Below are 16846 nucleotides of genomic sequence, written 5' to 3'. Positions count from 1 at the left end.
GCCTAGCGTAGTCATGATAGAATATTACGATTTCATGTCTGGCCATATTCTGGGCGAATCAGTTGAATCAGTTGCGTTCGGTACAGGTTCCCAGATAGGACCCTTTCAGGTTCCCCTAAATACAGAGCAATATCTTAGCGCCATGGATATTTGGCTCTGGTATCAATTCGGCAAGTAATGATTCGGTACAAAAATTATTTTCTTTTATAGCGTTCAAACATCATTTCGGACATGCAAAATCGTCTTTCAAGGTCTCTCGGCTTTAACTCATATGGTAACCAATTTCTTTGTTTTTTGTTGAATCCTGCTGCTCACAAAAGTTTTGAAATTGCTGCTGGAGTAGCATGCAATAATGTTGCAAGCTGTTGTTGAGTTTTACTATAATCTTCATGGAGTAATGCCTCCAATTCTTGGTCTTCAAACTTTTTTGTCTGGCTTGGGCGATCTTTGTCTCCCGTGTATAAATCACCACTTCTGAACCGCACAAAACATCTATCGCAGGTTTAAACCGATGGAACACATTCACCATAAGCTTTGGTGAGCAATCGGTGTGCTTCATTCGCACTTTTTCAAATTAAAGAAGTATATGACGCTTGTTGGTACAAAATTTGACATTTTAGAACAAAAAAAAAAAACTTTGTTCTTTACACTATAATGTGAGAATAAATGACAAAATGACATATAAGTCATTAAAAACAAGAAGCGCGTTTAAAAGATACGCCATCTATTGTAAATCCCTCATTTACCACTAATAAAATATTAAAAAAATAAAAATTTCATAAAAATTTTTTTGGATTTATACCTATTAGTTAAATAGTTGGAAAAGTTTCCATTGTATTGTCAACTACAGTATCTATCAGCTCATTATCCGCCTGACTCAGCTAATTATACTTCCACAACAAAAGGCATCGAAATCATCTCAGATATGACTTAACCCTCCGTTAGTCGCAATCAATTTCAATCGAGACTAGTCATATCAATGTATCAAATTGATATCAATAAAAAAAGGGGTGTTTCAAAAATAATCTCTTCACTTTTTATTTCACAAACATAAAAACAATATTAAATGCAATGTATTTAAAAGAGTAATACAAACAAAAATTGCTGTAAAAATATTATTTTATCAAAAAATAGCTTAAAATTTAGGGTGTTTAAAAAATATTTACAATAAAAAATGTTTGTCTGTATCAACCAGATCCGTTGCGAGTAACGGAGGGTTAATATAGCTTTATTTACCCCCTGTCTATACCTGATAAATTTTTATCATGAGAAACGTCAAAATTGTTGGGCGGAGCTGTGGGGTCTCAAAGTAGAGTACCTTCGACATGTAAAATTTTTAAACACGTGCCAGTTTTTGTTTCCCATCCGATTTCAAAGATTTTTATATTTTTGGAAAGTGCTTGAGATATTGATTTGAAATTTTGTTTGTAAGACCAAAAATTAACTTATCTAAACCAAAAAAATTAGTTCGGAATAAATATGGACAAAATTTTGATACAAATTGTAGTTTTAGAATCTCAATAAATATGAAATATGTAATAAATTCTTTATTTATTAACAAAACTCAATGAAATTTTCAACATTTTTTTAACTTGTCATTCTTAATAACAAATTTGTCAAAAGGTCAAAGGGAATTCCGCAATTCCTAAAAATTGGAGCGAAAATCCCAAAAATGGTATTTTTCCAATTTAGCCCATAGGGTCCAAATTTTCTTTGGGGCTGGGAAAATACTTTGGTGATAAATAGGAAACATATCAATGTTTCCAATGCTGTTTTCCGATTTCTAATCCCAGCTTTGGGATTTTAGAACGTGTGGCCCAAAGTTGTAATTTTGATAAAAAAATAGGTAAAATTCCAATGGGCGTTGGGCGACATATTCGAAAAATAGGACATATTTGTTATACTTATTCTTAAAGAAAGTTCTTTTTTTCACTGTGCACTACAATCCTGTACTTATCCTGTCTAGGGATAATTTTCCCACAGATGATATATATTTTGAAACACAACTGTTTCCGGATGTACTACAATCCAGCTAGAAGAGAAATAACTTACTGAATGTAAAATAAAATATTGTTACCCTTAATAATAATAATGAACTTCATTTCAAAAGAGATTGAACAATTCAACTAATAGAAAATTGAATTTTTTAAGTGAACAACTTTTTTTTTATTTTTTAATAAAATAAAATATAAATTTTGCAAATTAATATTAATAAATTTCTTTTATTTGAAGACTTCGTAATATAATAAATAAATTTTTGGTGAAAAAAAAACATTAATACATGTGTTTCTTAGGATCCAAAATATCATCCCAAAACTTCATACGTCTCGTATCAAATGCATCATTAATTTTAATATCTAATGATGTAAAATCCATACCGTTAATAAATTCATGATAATCACATATTTTCCCTTCTCCGGGATAAAATGTATCCCTGTTGCACTCCCTGAATTTTTTATGAACTTTTGGTCTCCTAAAATAATATAAGATGGAGCAATTTAAACATTAAATATAATACTAAATAATAATAATTATAATAGTAATAAACCTACCTTAGCTGAGCAAAATGAACTAAATCACCTACATACTCTTTAATAACACCTGCTTCCACTGAACCCTTATCAAAATCGGGAATTATACGAGGCGCCCTAAACAAATAGACGAGATCATCACAGTGAACTACACCATACTCGTAATCGGTTACATGACCGGCATAAAAATGGGCATATGTATAGCTTCCGAGATAATTAAATTCATACATATAAAGAGGGTTTTTAGTTGTATCTATCCGATTGACAAACATTTTAACCGCATGGTAAAGGGGATGATAAAAACCACGATCTGTAACCATCTGAAAGAGTAGAAATTACATAATTTATCTCGGGAAATAATAATAATTTGTTTATACTTACATCCATAAATCCCTCCCTCGTTTGATTATTTAATTCTCTTACATCATCAAAATATTCTTTTATTACCAAATTCACTTTTTCGATCTGCTGTGAAACGGTAAAGTTCTTTGGAAATTCCAGAAATCTTCTCAAATAATCATTAAAATGTGCATTGAACTCATTTCTTAATTTATCAGACTCCATAATGGCTACCACCCGAACACCGCCTTCCTTTGGTACACGACCAAACATTATGGGCACTGGCGTATAATCACCAGAACGCATAGATTTAACAGGATGTTTGTCTAAAAATGCAAAAGGACCCGGTTTCTCAATAACTGGCCTATAGTTGACCATATTATCCACATCCCAGTATTTTAAACCATCGCCGGCATTTAACAGTACATATGGGTGCACATTCTGCAGTTCGTATGCCAATCTTTCAGTACTCTTTGTATCCCAATTTGATATATTAGCATATTTGGCTGTCTGTCTAAACGTATACTCAGGCGTTTCATCGATATTAAATGGTACATTGGCCGTTCCACTTATGGCTATAATGCCATAGAATAAATGTTGTGATATTTTGCTCAACATGTGCATATGGGCCGATACTGCTCCCGCACTTTGTCCAAACAATGTAACACGATAGCGATCGCCACCGAAAAACCCGATGTATGAATACACCCACCTTAGGGCCATATTTTGATCTTTTAAGCCCAAATTTCCGGGAAGTATATCGTCACCAGTTGATAGGAAACCAAATGCGCCCAAACGATAGCCAAACGTTACCAGTATGATATTGCCATGATCCATTATATATTCGGGGCCGACAAAAATCGGACTAGATGATCCAGCGAAAAACCCGCCTCCAAATATATAAACCATAACGGGTAACGGATCTACAATATTCTAAATAAACAAAACCTTTAAATCAAATAAAATTTCTTTAAATGTTATGTTTTATCATAGATTGCAATTGTTAATAAAAAATATCGTTACCATGTTACATATAAACAAAGGTTCGAAGAATTTTATTCTTAATTCCATTTTCGAAATCAAAATACATTTGAACTCTTCACCATTTCATTAAATAATTCATAGGCTTAATTCCTTATTGCTTCGATTGTATTGAATTCATTCCTTAGAGAATTCATTCTTTATAGAATTAATTATTTTTGAATCATTCAAATTTTCTTGAATTTAAATCCATTACAAAATACTCGTAGCTTAAAAATCTATATACCCTTCATCTTCGTGGGAAGGGTATATATAAGTTTGTCATTCCGTTTGTAATTTCCACAATATAATTTTCTGATCCTATAAAGAATATAGAAGAAGAATATAGTTAACCTACTTGTTTTCAATTAATTTTGTAAATGATTAAAAACAAAACTGAATAAAAAAAGTTTTTTAATTCGATTTGTATTAGATTTGAATTAACAAAACTGTAATCCTTTAAAAGTTGAATGAATTCTGTTGGGGCAGAATCAATAATTTTTGGAAATAAATCAGGTATTTATAAACCGCTGGTCCTGTCGGCATACACCCAGCCGAGCGCTTTCCAAAAATATAAAAATATTTGAAATCGAATGGGAAACGTGTTTAAAAATTTTACATGTCGAAGGTACGCTACTTTGAGCCCCCATAGCGCCGCCCCTGAAGCATTTATAGAACCCATTTTAATAACTTAAACTCGAATACTCATTGGCTATGAACAGGTCAAATTTTATCCCGATCGGACCAGTCGTTTAGAAATGCCAGATTTATTTCCAAAAAAAATTGATTCTGCCCCACTGTGCAATACTGAATGAATTCTATTTAAATAAAGCTTTTGATTGAAGCAAAAGAATTAGATATTGGCAATGGATTTATGTAACGAATGGCTGAATATTTTTTAATTTCGAATTAAGATTTTAGTGAATTAAGTCCAAAGTGAAGCTCTATAATATCTTTAACCCTTTCACGACCATTAGACTATTTGGAGAAAAGTGATCATTTTGACTATTTAGTGTGAATCAGTTAGCGCCAAAAAAATATATTTTGAAATTAAAACAAAACATTTTTTAACGGATTTACTGGAATTTTGGTGGTAAAGTGGCAAATTTTCGTTCCTCATACTCATGTTTTTTTGACTATATATCAATGCACGCAACATGAATAATGATTTTATAACTTTTTGTAACAAAAATGCTCTTACCAGGCAAAATATATATCGCAATATAAAATTTAAAAAATCAATTTTAGACTTAAAAAGATTTTTGCACAATTCTTGAATACAATACCAAAATAAAACTGTAATTTTCAAAGACAAAATAAACGCTTTAACCGAACTTTTTTTAATCTAAACACATTAATAAGACACATTTTTACGAACTAATTAAAATGGCACCCATTCGTTTTTTCGTTGTTGAGTTATTCAATATTTTCGTTTTGGGACACCGGTGTCCCCATGGTCGTCAAAGGGTTAAGGAAAAGATATGTCAGAAGTTTTGCTTTACTCTTTAATTTAAAAAAAAGTGCCGTTGAAGAACAAAAGTGTCGGTTTAGAAGTGATGATTTTGACACGGAAGACATAGATCGCCCAGGTCTGCAAAAAAGTTTGAATACCATGAATTGGAGACACTAATCCACGAAGATTGTTGTCAAACTCAACAAGAGCTTGCAAAATCATTGGAAGCAACTCAATCCGCAATTTTAAAACGTTTGCAAGCAGCAGGATTCATACAAAAGCAGGGAAACTGGATACCATTCGAATTGAAGTCGAGAAACATTGATAGATGATTTTGCATCTCCGAAATTAAGCTTGAGCGCTATAAAATAAAATCATTTTTGCACTGAATCATTACTTGCGATGAAAATTGGGTCCATTACAATAACCCGAAGCGTAAGAAATAGTATAAGTCCGGCCAACCAGGTATGAAAAAAAAAAAGTGGGAAATAAATCTGTAACTTCTAAACCCTTAGTCCGATTTGAATGAAATTTGACATGCGCTAAGAACAAGTGTGTTCGAGACATGGGTGCGGCCATTGTTTCCCAAAGTAGGACACCTCGGGTATGTTCAATTTTTAACACGATACTATTTTTTCGTCTGAGTTATAATTTAAAAAAACTTACACATTGAATCTCCTCATCGAGCACTACAAAAATAGATATCAATTATCTCTTATAACTTATATCTCCTAAGTTATAAAAGATAATTTACAAATGTCCCCTCGAAATTGGACTTTATCGGTCATAAATGTTTAATTTATCTATGTATCTACACAAATTTCGCTCCAAATAAGTTTTATATATACAAAATTCATGTCACCAAATGTTGCTACGATGGGTCCATAATTAGTCATAGCTCCCATATAGACCCGCTTCCGAAAATCACTTTAACGTGCATAAATCGCTTAAAAATTCAACATTCAACATAGTTAACTTTAATAGAGACATAAATCACACGACCTAATTTTATGGTGATCGGTCCATAATTGGTCATAGCTCCCATATAAGGTCCACTTCCGGTATGGTATGGATATTATAGCAAAAAACTAAAAAAGTGAATTTTTGGGATTTTTCAACACTTTTTTGGATTCCTGATTACAAATTTCAAAATTTGTTTTTAGTTTTCTATTTTCAATGGCAAAATCTATACAACAGTATAATTTTATTTAAAAACTATTCAAAAATATAAATTTAATTTCAATTGAAAAATTTGTATCTTTAGAAAAACTCAATAAAAAGCAATTTTTGTCATGTTTTTCAAAAAACTATTCCATGAATTTTTTAATTGTCAAAAGTTATATATATTTTTGAAAAATAGACAAAATCCCCTATCCATTGATATATAACATGTCTACCTTATGTTTTTTTTCGTGGCAAATAAATTAGGGAAAACTTAACAACTCGCAGAGAATTTACCTAATGCTATGTTCACACTTGGGGTTTTAAACGCGTTTAAGCAAAATGTTGATTAAGTTAATCAAAACCGTTCACATTACATTTGAGATGATTAAGCTGACAGTAAAGTGATTAAGTTGACAAATAAAAAAACAACAAACAAATTTATATTTCTTTAAGGCATTAAATAGGGAAATAAATACTTTATTAAAGATATCAGCAGATTATTTTAAACTTTTTAATTATGAAATTGTGAACATTGATGAATTATTTAAGGTTTTTTAAGGAAAAAAAAAACTTCTGTCAAAATTTATTTATCGGTACTACACTAAAAGGTGGCCGATGCTACATCATCATCAGTTTGAGGTATGTTCAGTTGATTCTACGTGATTAATGTGAAGTGATTAAGATTTAATCATGTCAATTTGAAGTGTTTAACAAATCATTTAAATGTATGGATAATCATCTCGATTTTGAAGTGATTAGAGCTTAATCACGTTTGAGATGATTAACTCTGCAAATGTGAACATTAGGGTGGCCCTTAATAAACGAAAGTTGGATTTTGGCCATTCTCACCCCCCAGTTTGGTGAACATTAGTAAAAAAATCATCCTGAAAAAATTTTAGGTAAATCGGTTGGGGTTAAGACGTGCCGCAAGCCCTCTGAAGTTTTGAGATGCATTTACAAGGGGAAAAAATTCATTTTTTTCAGTTTTTGTAAAAATTTTGCCATTAAAAAATTACTTTTGTAATTCAATTTAAAAGAATCGAAATGTGTACGTAATTGTCATTCTAATGAGACATAAAAAACAGAAATCGGTTAAAAAATTTTAAAGTTATTAAAAATTCGCCAGGCCATTAACGTGTCTCAGGCCACTAGAACAAGAAATGTTGGAACAAAATTAACATATTTTGAGAAATATTAAAATAAAAGCTCATTTTTACTTAAAATATGTCCATATTTACTTGTATATGAGTTTTTGTCTTCGTAGGATACCGTTAACCTATTCTTAGGTATGAACAAAAAAAATTAATTTTTTTAACGGCAGTTTCAAAACTCCATTTTCAAATTTTTAAAAATTTTGTTAAACAAATTTCAGAATTTTTTGATCATCTCATTGGGATTTATTAAGAGTATAATAGGGAATTAAATCGTGTAAAAATTATGAAAATATCTCTTATAGTTTTTCCGTACCTGCGATTTAAATTTTGAAATTTTCGAGAAAAACCAATTATTTGGCAATTTTTAGGCCAATGAGCTCTATTTTCTTACTCTTATGAATTTTAAGCAAAACTTAATTAGAATATTATAGTCCAGATAATTCTAAATATACTCTGAAACTTTTACTAAAATCAAAAAACGTTAACCCTTAAATCGTGAAGGTCAAAGGTCAAATTTTTCAATATTTGGAATTTCTCTTGGAAAGATTTTGAAATGTTCGAAATGTTGTATATTTTTGGGCCGATTTTGATGAAATTTAACAAAAATATAACACAAAGCCTAGTATTTACAAAAGCAGCAGAAAAATTAAAATTAACCCTATATAGCACTTGGTGTTAAAATGACCCCAAACTTCTAAAACCATAAAAAATTATGATTTTAAAAGTTTGGTGTCATTTTAACCCCAAGTGCCATTAAGCGTTAATTTCCATTCTTGTGCTGTTATTATAAACCCTAGAGTTTATGTTATATTTTTGTTAAATTTCATCAAAATCGGCCCAAAAATATACAACATTTCGATCATTTCGAAATCTTTCCAAGAGAAATTCCAAATATTGAAAAATTTTACCTTTGACCTTCACGATTTAAGGGTTAACGTCTTCCGATTTTAGTAGAAGTTTCAGAGTATATTTTGAATTATCTGGACTATAATATTCTGAATAGGTTTTACTTAAAATTCATAAGAGTAAGGAAATAAGCTCATTGGCCTAAAAATTGCCAAATAATTGGTTTTTCTCGAAAATTTCAAAATTTAAATCGCAGGTACGGAAAAACTATAAGAGATATTTTCATAATTTTTTCACATTTTTATTCCCTATTATACTCTTAATAAATCCCAATGAGATGATCAAAAAATTCTGAAATTTGTTTAACAAAATTTTTAAAAATTTGAAAATGGAGTTTTGAAACTGCCGTTAAAAAAATTAAATTTTTTTGTTCATACCTAAGAATAGGTTAACGGTATCCTACGAAGACAAAAACTCATATACAAGTAAATATGGACATATTTTAAGTAAAAATGAGCTTTTATTTTAATATTTCTCAAAATATGTTAATTTTGTTCCTACATTTCATGTTCTAGTGGCCTGAGACACGTTAATGGCCTGGCGAATTTTTAATAACTTTAACATTTTTTGACCGATTTCTGTTTTTTATGTCTCATTAGAACGACAATTACGTACACATTTCGATTCTTTTAAATTAAATTACAAAAGTAATTTTTTAATGGCAAAATTTTTACAAAAACTGAAAAAAATGCATTTTTTCCCCTTGTAAATGCATCTCAAAACTTCAGAGGGCTTGCGGCACGTCTTAACCCCAACCGATTTACCTAAAATTTTTTCAGGATGATTTTTTGCTAATGTTCACCAAACTGGAGGGTGAGAATGGCCAAAATCCAACTTTCGTTTATTAATGGCCACCCTAGTGAACATAGTATAACATAGAAATTCATAAAAAAGTATGTTGCCAACATAACAGCATTTTTATGAATGTAAATAACAGTGCTAGGTAAATTCTCTGCGAGTTGTTAAGTTTTCCCTAATTTATTTGCCACGAAAAAAACATAAGGTATCGGACTAAGGGTTTAGAAGTTACAGATCTATTTCCCTCTTTTTTTTCTCATACCACTGTGTGGCGCTAAATTAATGCTCTGTATTTTGTGGGAGCAAAAGGGCGCTATATATTATTAGCTGCTGAAATCTGACCAGACCATCACAGGGAACATGTAGCGAACGCATTTTTTGATACCAAATGTAAAGGTGAAAACAAATATACGATCTATGAAAAAAGTTCGCATTTTTTTTAAAAATTTTGCTCATAAAGTTTACATTTGGCTGCTAAAAGATATGATTACTTTGGAATACATTATAGTATCTAACACTGTTGCTCTGGGATTTTAGAACACTTAGCCCAAATTCAAAATTTCGATAAAAAAATAAGTTAAGTTTGGAAGGGCCTAGGGAAACCACTATTAACATATAGGAGGAGTTTTCTATTTTAAAGTTATCTTTGTTGAGATACTTACTTTTCAAACAAATATAAAATCTTTATAAGTTTCCAAAGAAACTTTTTTTCTTGAAAGCAGTTTTCCGAATTTTCAAATTCAAAATCGATTATTTTTGGACATATTGCTTAAAAGTGTTTTTCATGTGATTTTCTTGTTCATTGTTTAACTAACAATTTCATTTGTAATTTTCTAAATTTCGATTTGAATTTCTCAATTTCATTTGGAATTTTCTCAATCTAAAACTGAATATCTCAATTTCATTTGGAATTTTCTCAATTTCAAATGGAAATTCTCAATTTCAAATGGAAATTCTCAATTTCAATTGGAATTTTCTCAATTTAAAATGGAAATTCTCAATTTCATTTGGAATTTTCTCAATCTGAAATGGAAATTCTCAATTTCATTTGGAATTTTCTCAATTTCAATTTGAAATTCTCAATTTCATTTGGAATTTTCTCAATTTCAATGAAAAATGGTGTAGAACCGAATTCTCTAGTTAAATTAAAAATCTGGTTCCGCTTATATCTCGGATATTTCAGGCCTAACAGTGGACAGTTATTTTAATAAAATTACTTTAAAGGTAACGATATTTTGAATTAAAATAGCAATGATAAACAGCAACAAACATAATGATTAAATTGACATTTGTCAGCAATAAAATTAATGAATACAAACTTCTTACCAGTGGTCTATAAACATTTAAAAACAAACAATCCTCTGAGCCACTTATCGGTCTATTGGGTAATAAATAGTTTTTTTGCATACAATCAAATTGTAATTTCTTGACTATATGCGTTTTATTACTTTTATAACGACTTGGTGCCTAAAATAGAAAACATTGGTTATTTTCTTTAAGAAAAAACAAGTAAGAGAGCTATATTCGGCTGTGCCGAATCTTATATACCCTTCACAAAATTATACTTCAAAATTTTTTTTTTAAATTTTTTCAATTTAAAAATTTTGTTTGGTGAAAAAAATATTCGGGTTGAAAAATATTTTTTCCGATTTTGACCCATTGTAGGTCCAACATTTTATGGTCTTATATAGGTCGTTGCATATGTCCATAATGTCTATGTTAATGACTTAGTAATCCAGATATAGGTCAAAAATGGATGTTGTCCTGGTTTTTTCCTCATATCTCAGCCATTTATGAACCGATTTTGCTGATTTTAAATAGCAAACTTCTCGAAAGCATGTCTGACAGAATAATTGAAGATTTTGATCCAGAATATATCTGGGGTCTTCAGAAAATTGATTTCAACAGACAGACAGACAGACAGACGGACATAGCTTAATCGACTCCGCTATAATAATAAAATATGTATAGTGGTGTAGGCTTTGATAATTCATAAACAAAAATTAGTACGTCATAAAGTCATTACTACTTACTTCGAATCGTGCAGGTGGAAATGAATATGGAATTCCCATAAATGCATCAAATTCACCAGATTGATATCCGTCCATACGTGTGCCAATATAACACCCAGCATCATGTGTACAAACTTTTGGATCATCATCAGCATAACATAGGCATTTTAATGCCAAATCAAGGATCACACTTAACATTAAGCAACATGACAATAATTTTACGTAGATCATTACTAAGCAGGCAAAACAGATTCATTGTGTCAACCGAATTCGTATTAATCGAAGATTTCAATATGCTTAAACATGGCTGCCGAAATTCGGTTGACATAACCCTTTCGCTACATTGTATCCATATGGATACATTTTAGATTTTTGCACATAACTTCGACATTTATGAATATTTTTAAAAAATTGTTTTTGAGTCTATTTTTGGAATATATTCAGAGATGTTTACAATTTATTTCATTGAATTATCGCTATTCGTGTTCGATTGATAGCAATTTGAAAATGTGTGAAAATAGATTTATGAATCCAACATTTTTTTTTTTTTAAAAGGGCCTTCGATTTTTTGCATATAAAATTTGTAAAAACTATAATTTTGTAACAAAAATGATTTAGAATGCTTAGAAACATATTAGGGAAATACAAAAATAAAAAATATTTAAAAAAATCATTGGGGGCTTCAGGTTAAGCTTCCAGGACTAAAAATTTAATTTGTTATAACGGATAAACCAGGACACGTAGGACCTTAATATTAATATCAGTCAATATTGATATCAATACCAACCATATGATAAACTTAAAACATCTATTAACACCTCCAGTTAAAACTTGTAGCGAAAGGGTTAAATGAATGAATTTGTGTTACATATTTAAGCTGCCTATTTGATTTTTGGTAATAACTACTAGGTGACAAACAAATGTTGGTGAAAACTATTGTGGGAAACAACCAAAATTTTAGTGAAAACTAAAATTTGGTGAAAAAATCGAGATAGTTTCGGTGTAGCCTATATCTTAGCCATTTGTGGGCGATTTTCTCGATTTTAAATAGCAACCTAAGTTTGACTATAACGGATATATTGCTGTATCAAAAACGTATGAACAGCACGGCCTTTATACATGTTCCAACTTTGGATGCGTGTAACTTTTTATATGGATAAGATAACTGTTAGAGTTTTATCGCCAATATAGCTGATATTTTAAAAATAAATTTTGACCCTCCGTAGGACCGCCATATCTAAAAAACCATAAACCATTTTAATATTTAGTGAAAAAAAATGTAGGTTAAAAAATTACTTTTCCGATTTTGACCCATTGTAGGTCCAACTTACTATGGTCGTCGCACAGTGGTATGAGAATAAAAAAAGAGGGAAATAAATCTGTAACTTCTAAACCCTTACGCCGATTTGAATGAAATTTCACATGCACAAAGAGGAAGTGTAGTCGAGTTTAAGTTTTGAAGTTGGACCTCAAAATTGCGAAAAATCGCCTTTTTTAATTTGTTTAAATTCAAATGAATATAACTTTGGACTCAGCCATCTTTCTTTATTTAATATATAGATCTATTGTTAATCCTATAAAAGAAAAATGGATAAAATCGGGGAATATTTGGAACCGCGGTCACCAAAAAACTGGAGTAGGATGGGTAAAAATAAATAAATAAATGAGGTTTTATGTAGTGCTCGACGAGGAGATTCTATATGTGTAATTTTTTTTTAAATCGTAACACAAACGAAGAAATAGGATAATTTTTAAAATTGAACATACCCGAGGTGTCCTACTTTGGGAACCACTGGTCCCGCTCCTGGTGGGCTCATGAGGTCCAAATTCAAAACTTAAACTCGACTACACTTCCCCTTTGCGCATGTGAAATTTCATTAAAATCGACGTAAGCGTTTAGATGTTATTTATTTCCATCTTTTTTTATTCTCATACCACTGTGCAATGTCCGCCCGTCCGTCTGGCTGGCTGTACCAAAAAACAAGTTAGAACGGTATATTCGGCTTAGCCGAATCTTATATACCCTCCACCTGCATAAATATTTTTTAGGTTGATATATATGGGATCGGCCAATTATAGGCCGATCATCATAGAATTATATATAGCGATTTTGGTATTTATGGGGATTATTTATGACGAATTTCAACTTAATAGCTATATTTATAAGATATTTGTGCTAATTTAAGTGATGTTCGGAAGTGAACTTTATATGGGGGCTATGGTCAAATATGGGCCGATCCACAAAAAATTTAGCGTTGTGATTTCTTTTAGCACGAAACTTATTGTTGCTGAATTTTGTATGGATACTGCAATTCTGAAGGCATTTATAGACCATAGAACCATATTTCGGGAAGAAATTTGTATGGGGGCTATGAGAAATCATGAACCGATTCTTATAATTTTCACTAGAGTTAGTCCTTTTATTATAAAAATAATGTGTGTAAAGTTTTATGGTATTATCTGCAATATATATTTAAATATGTGAAAATTGTAAATTTTTTTTTAGGTTGTCTCACATTTTGGTTCATAGCTCTGGTTCTACTGAACCGCTTTTGCTGATTTTCAATACCAAACTCCTTAGGACAACAATAAAATAAATTTTGTTTCCGTATTTTGGACGTGAGCGTGTTTTACACAGACAAACAGACGGACAGATGGACAGACGGACAGACAGACGGACATGGCTCAATCGACTTAGAATTTCATAAGGATCAAGAAAATATATACTTTGTTGGGTCTCAGATGAATATTTCTCAATGTTACACACGGAATGACAAACTTATATATACCCTCATTCACCACTTGTGGTGAATGACAAAATCCATTTTAATTTTTTTTTTTAGAAGGACTAGAATTCCATTTAAATTAAATTTCTTGGATATGGGACTCAAAAAAGTACTAAAACTTGGGTTTCGCCCACTATATCCCCTTAAAAGTACAAAAATCAAAAAGTATCACACACCTCTCCAATTATTTTTTGCCTAAATTTATATATATAAAAATTAAATGGTGCATATATGTAATGTCATCACGTGAGAACGTCTGGAGCGATTTGGCTGATTTTTTTTTTTATTCGATTCGAAATTTTCAGGTGATGGTTTGTAAAGAAAAAAATTACGGCTTTTTTGAGTCCAGTCAACTGTAATAAAAAAGCCCCTAAAGTATGCAGTACAAATTTAAATATTTTATTTGCAAATAAATAAGAACAGGCGAACTAACATTAGTAAATGCTACCGGGCGAAGCCGGGGCGATCAACTAGTTTAGAATAAGTTGGAGTTTTAGTGCTAGCTTTATTAGTTCGGGAGATATAGAGATGCCGATTTACCCGGTTTTACTCATTTTTTACCACCTACACAATGTGTAGATCCACTAAGAAGGGATTTTTGGGAAAAAAATTTGTGTGGAAAAATTCTAAAATTTACTTTACTAATGTAGTATTTTAGAAAATTTTCTTTCCAATGAAACTGGTTTGGAGCTAATCGGTTTGATGGTTTCAGAGTCTATAACGGACATAGGTAGAAACATTGTTTGTGTTTTATATATATTGATATATTTAATATATTTTGCAAATATTGGTTTCTTTCTAAACTCTAGACTTTAGAGTTGATACGTTGCAGGTTAACATTATACGTTTTCGAATTTTCAACGTTGCAGTTTTATAACAAATGTCACACAAATTCGAGCAGCAAAATTCCAAAAAAACACCACAAGTCACATTGATAAATATTTTCGATACTAGTTGATGTAATCAATACTAATAATTTTCTATAAAGCACGTAAAACTAATATTGGGTATATATAGTAAAATATTAATATTTTTGTCAAGGATTTAAAAATTTTCTGAAATTTCGAAGACCACTGTTTTCAAAGACATTTTTAACGTGCATAATTAGTTATTTTATATTTGTTTAGTACATAAATACGGGTACCGTATTATTTCCCTTTTAAAAAAAAGGGTTCAGCTATTATAAATTGTCCTTTTTGATCCAATTTTTTTTATTTCTAATCAATTTAAGACACTTTTAATTAACTTTACTTTTTATTAACGACACTTTATAGAAGAGTTTGATATACCACCGCTTAAAATGTTATATTTATATTATTGTTTATATAAAATCAATTTTTTCCATTTTGACTAAATATTTAACGCTTTAAATGTAAAAACTCCATAACTAATAGAAATTTAATACATTCATTTCACTCTTTTATTTTTGTAAATAACCTTTTTTAAATAATTAAGAGTCTGGAAATTTTTAAAAATATTCATCATCAAATTAGTTTGGCTTCAAAGGGTAATGTACTTAGTTCACTTTCACTCGTAAGCCTCCAATAAGTTCATTGTGAATCCCCGATGAACAAATTTAGGGAATATGTGTTCTGGCTTTAAACCCCCGATATCTTCTAATCATACTGTTTGTTATTTGTACACTACTGGCTACTGTATATTCGTATTTTGATTATAGTACTCTACAGATATTCTGGCCACTAGAATTTTCTTCAATTCAACCATATAGTAGTCAGTTTTTATTAAAATTGGACCATCCGTTTCGAAGTTACTGATTTATTTCCAATTTGTTCAATCCCCCCATTGCACAGTGGGGCAGAATCAAAATTTTTTGGAAATAAACGGCTGATTTTTATATTTTTGGCTAGGACTTGAAAAAACATGCTTGCGTGTGCAATTTATCACTTATAATTTCCGAGTTATAGACATTTAAAAATTTAAATTTTAAAATTTTGCCATACCTTGGTCTCTTTTTTAAAAATATAGGGCGTACTTTTGAACCGAATGGTCTCGAATTTGTTTGTTAGTTAGACAACTAAGTTACCATCATTATACAAACGATTTCAGAGCAATATCAATTATGGCTCCAAAAACAATTTTCGATACAAACATTAAAAAAATAGTAAATTTTTTTCTGTTTTTTTGGGCGAAAAGGTGACTTAACTCTTTTTTATCAAAAAATTTTGTGTTTTCCTGTAAGTTATCTTTACGGAAAAGATGTTGGTATAAAAAACATGTCCTATTTTTCGACATGTTGTCGTCCCTACGCCCTTCAGAATTTGACCTATTTTTTTATAAAAATTTCAACTTTGTTCTAAAATTCCAAAGCTGCGATCAGAAAACGGAAAACAGTTTTGGAAACTTTTATGTGTTCTCTATTTATCCCCAATGTATTTTCCCAGCCCCAAAGGAAATGTGGCATAATTTTTAGAATTTTCGCTCCAATTTTTAGGAATTGCGGGATTCCCTTTGATCTTGTGACAATTTTTTTACACTTTACACACAATGATAAATTTAAAAAACGATTTAAAAAAGATTTTATTACATATTTATTGAGTTTCTAAAACTAAAATTTGTATAAAAATGTTAATAGGATTGCAAATATTACGAAAAATTTGATTTCCGAACTAATTTGTTCTGTTTTGATAAGTTAATTTTTGGTCTTACCAAAAAATTTCAAGTC

At 30.4% G+C, this 16846-nt stretch overlaps 1 protein-coding gene across 2 annotated transcripts; it reads right to left on the bottom strand.

Moving 5' to 3' along the window:
- Nucleotides 1-2169: 2169 nt before the first annotated feature.
- Nucleotides 2170-15436, bottom strand: LOC135960247 (juvenile hormone esterase-like). Of its 2 annotated transcripts, XM_065511490.1 has the most exons (6): nucleotides 15308-15436; nucleotides 11399-11610; nucleotides 10692-10832; nucleotides 2913-3803; nucleotides 2553-2851; nucleotides 2170-2473 (listed from the first exon to the last, which is right to left on the bottom strand). In XM_065511490.1, exons 2-6 carry the CDS (start codon nucleotides 11606-11608, stop codon nucleotides 2275-2277), a joined length of 1740 nt encoding a protein of 579 aa, XP_065367562.1. In that variant the 5' UTR covers nucleotides 11609-11610; nucleotides 15308-15436; the 3' UTR covers nucleotides 2170-2274. The 2 variants fall into 2 exon arrangements, with proteins under 2 accessions (XP_065367562.1, XP_065367563.1); XM_065511491.1 differs by lacking the exon at nucleotides 10692-10832.
- Between the last annotated feature and the right edge of the window lie 1410 nt (nucleotides 15437-16846).

The sequence above is a fragment of the Calliphora vicina genome, chromosome 5 (assembly GCF_958450345.1).
Source record: "Calliphora vicina chromosome 5, idCalVici1.1, whole genome shotgun sequence".
NCBI classification, from domain to species: domain Eukaryota; kingdom Metazoa; phylum Arthropoda; class Insecta; order Diptera; family Calliphoridae; genus Calliphora; species Calliphora vicina.
This window is presented reverse-complemented; position numbering and strand designations above follow the sequence as displayed.

What these genes read in the sequence shown, in the direction of transcription:
- LOC135960247 (XM_065511490.1), bottom strand. Translation starts at nt 11,608, where the DNA reads ATGATCTACGTAAAATTATTGTCATGTTGCTTAATGTTAAGTGTGATC. An exon ending in TTCCACCTGCACGATTCGAA is followed by an intron (nt 10,833 to 11,398) that starts GTAAGTAGTAAT and finishes TTTCTATTTTAG; the next exon opens with GCACCAAGTCGTTATAAAAG. An exon ending in GTTCATTTTGCTCAGCTAAG is followed by an intron (nt 2,474 to 2,552) that starts GTAGGTTTATTA and finishes ATATTATTTTAG; the next exon opens with GAGACCAAAAGTTCATAAAA.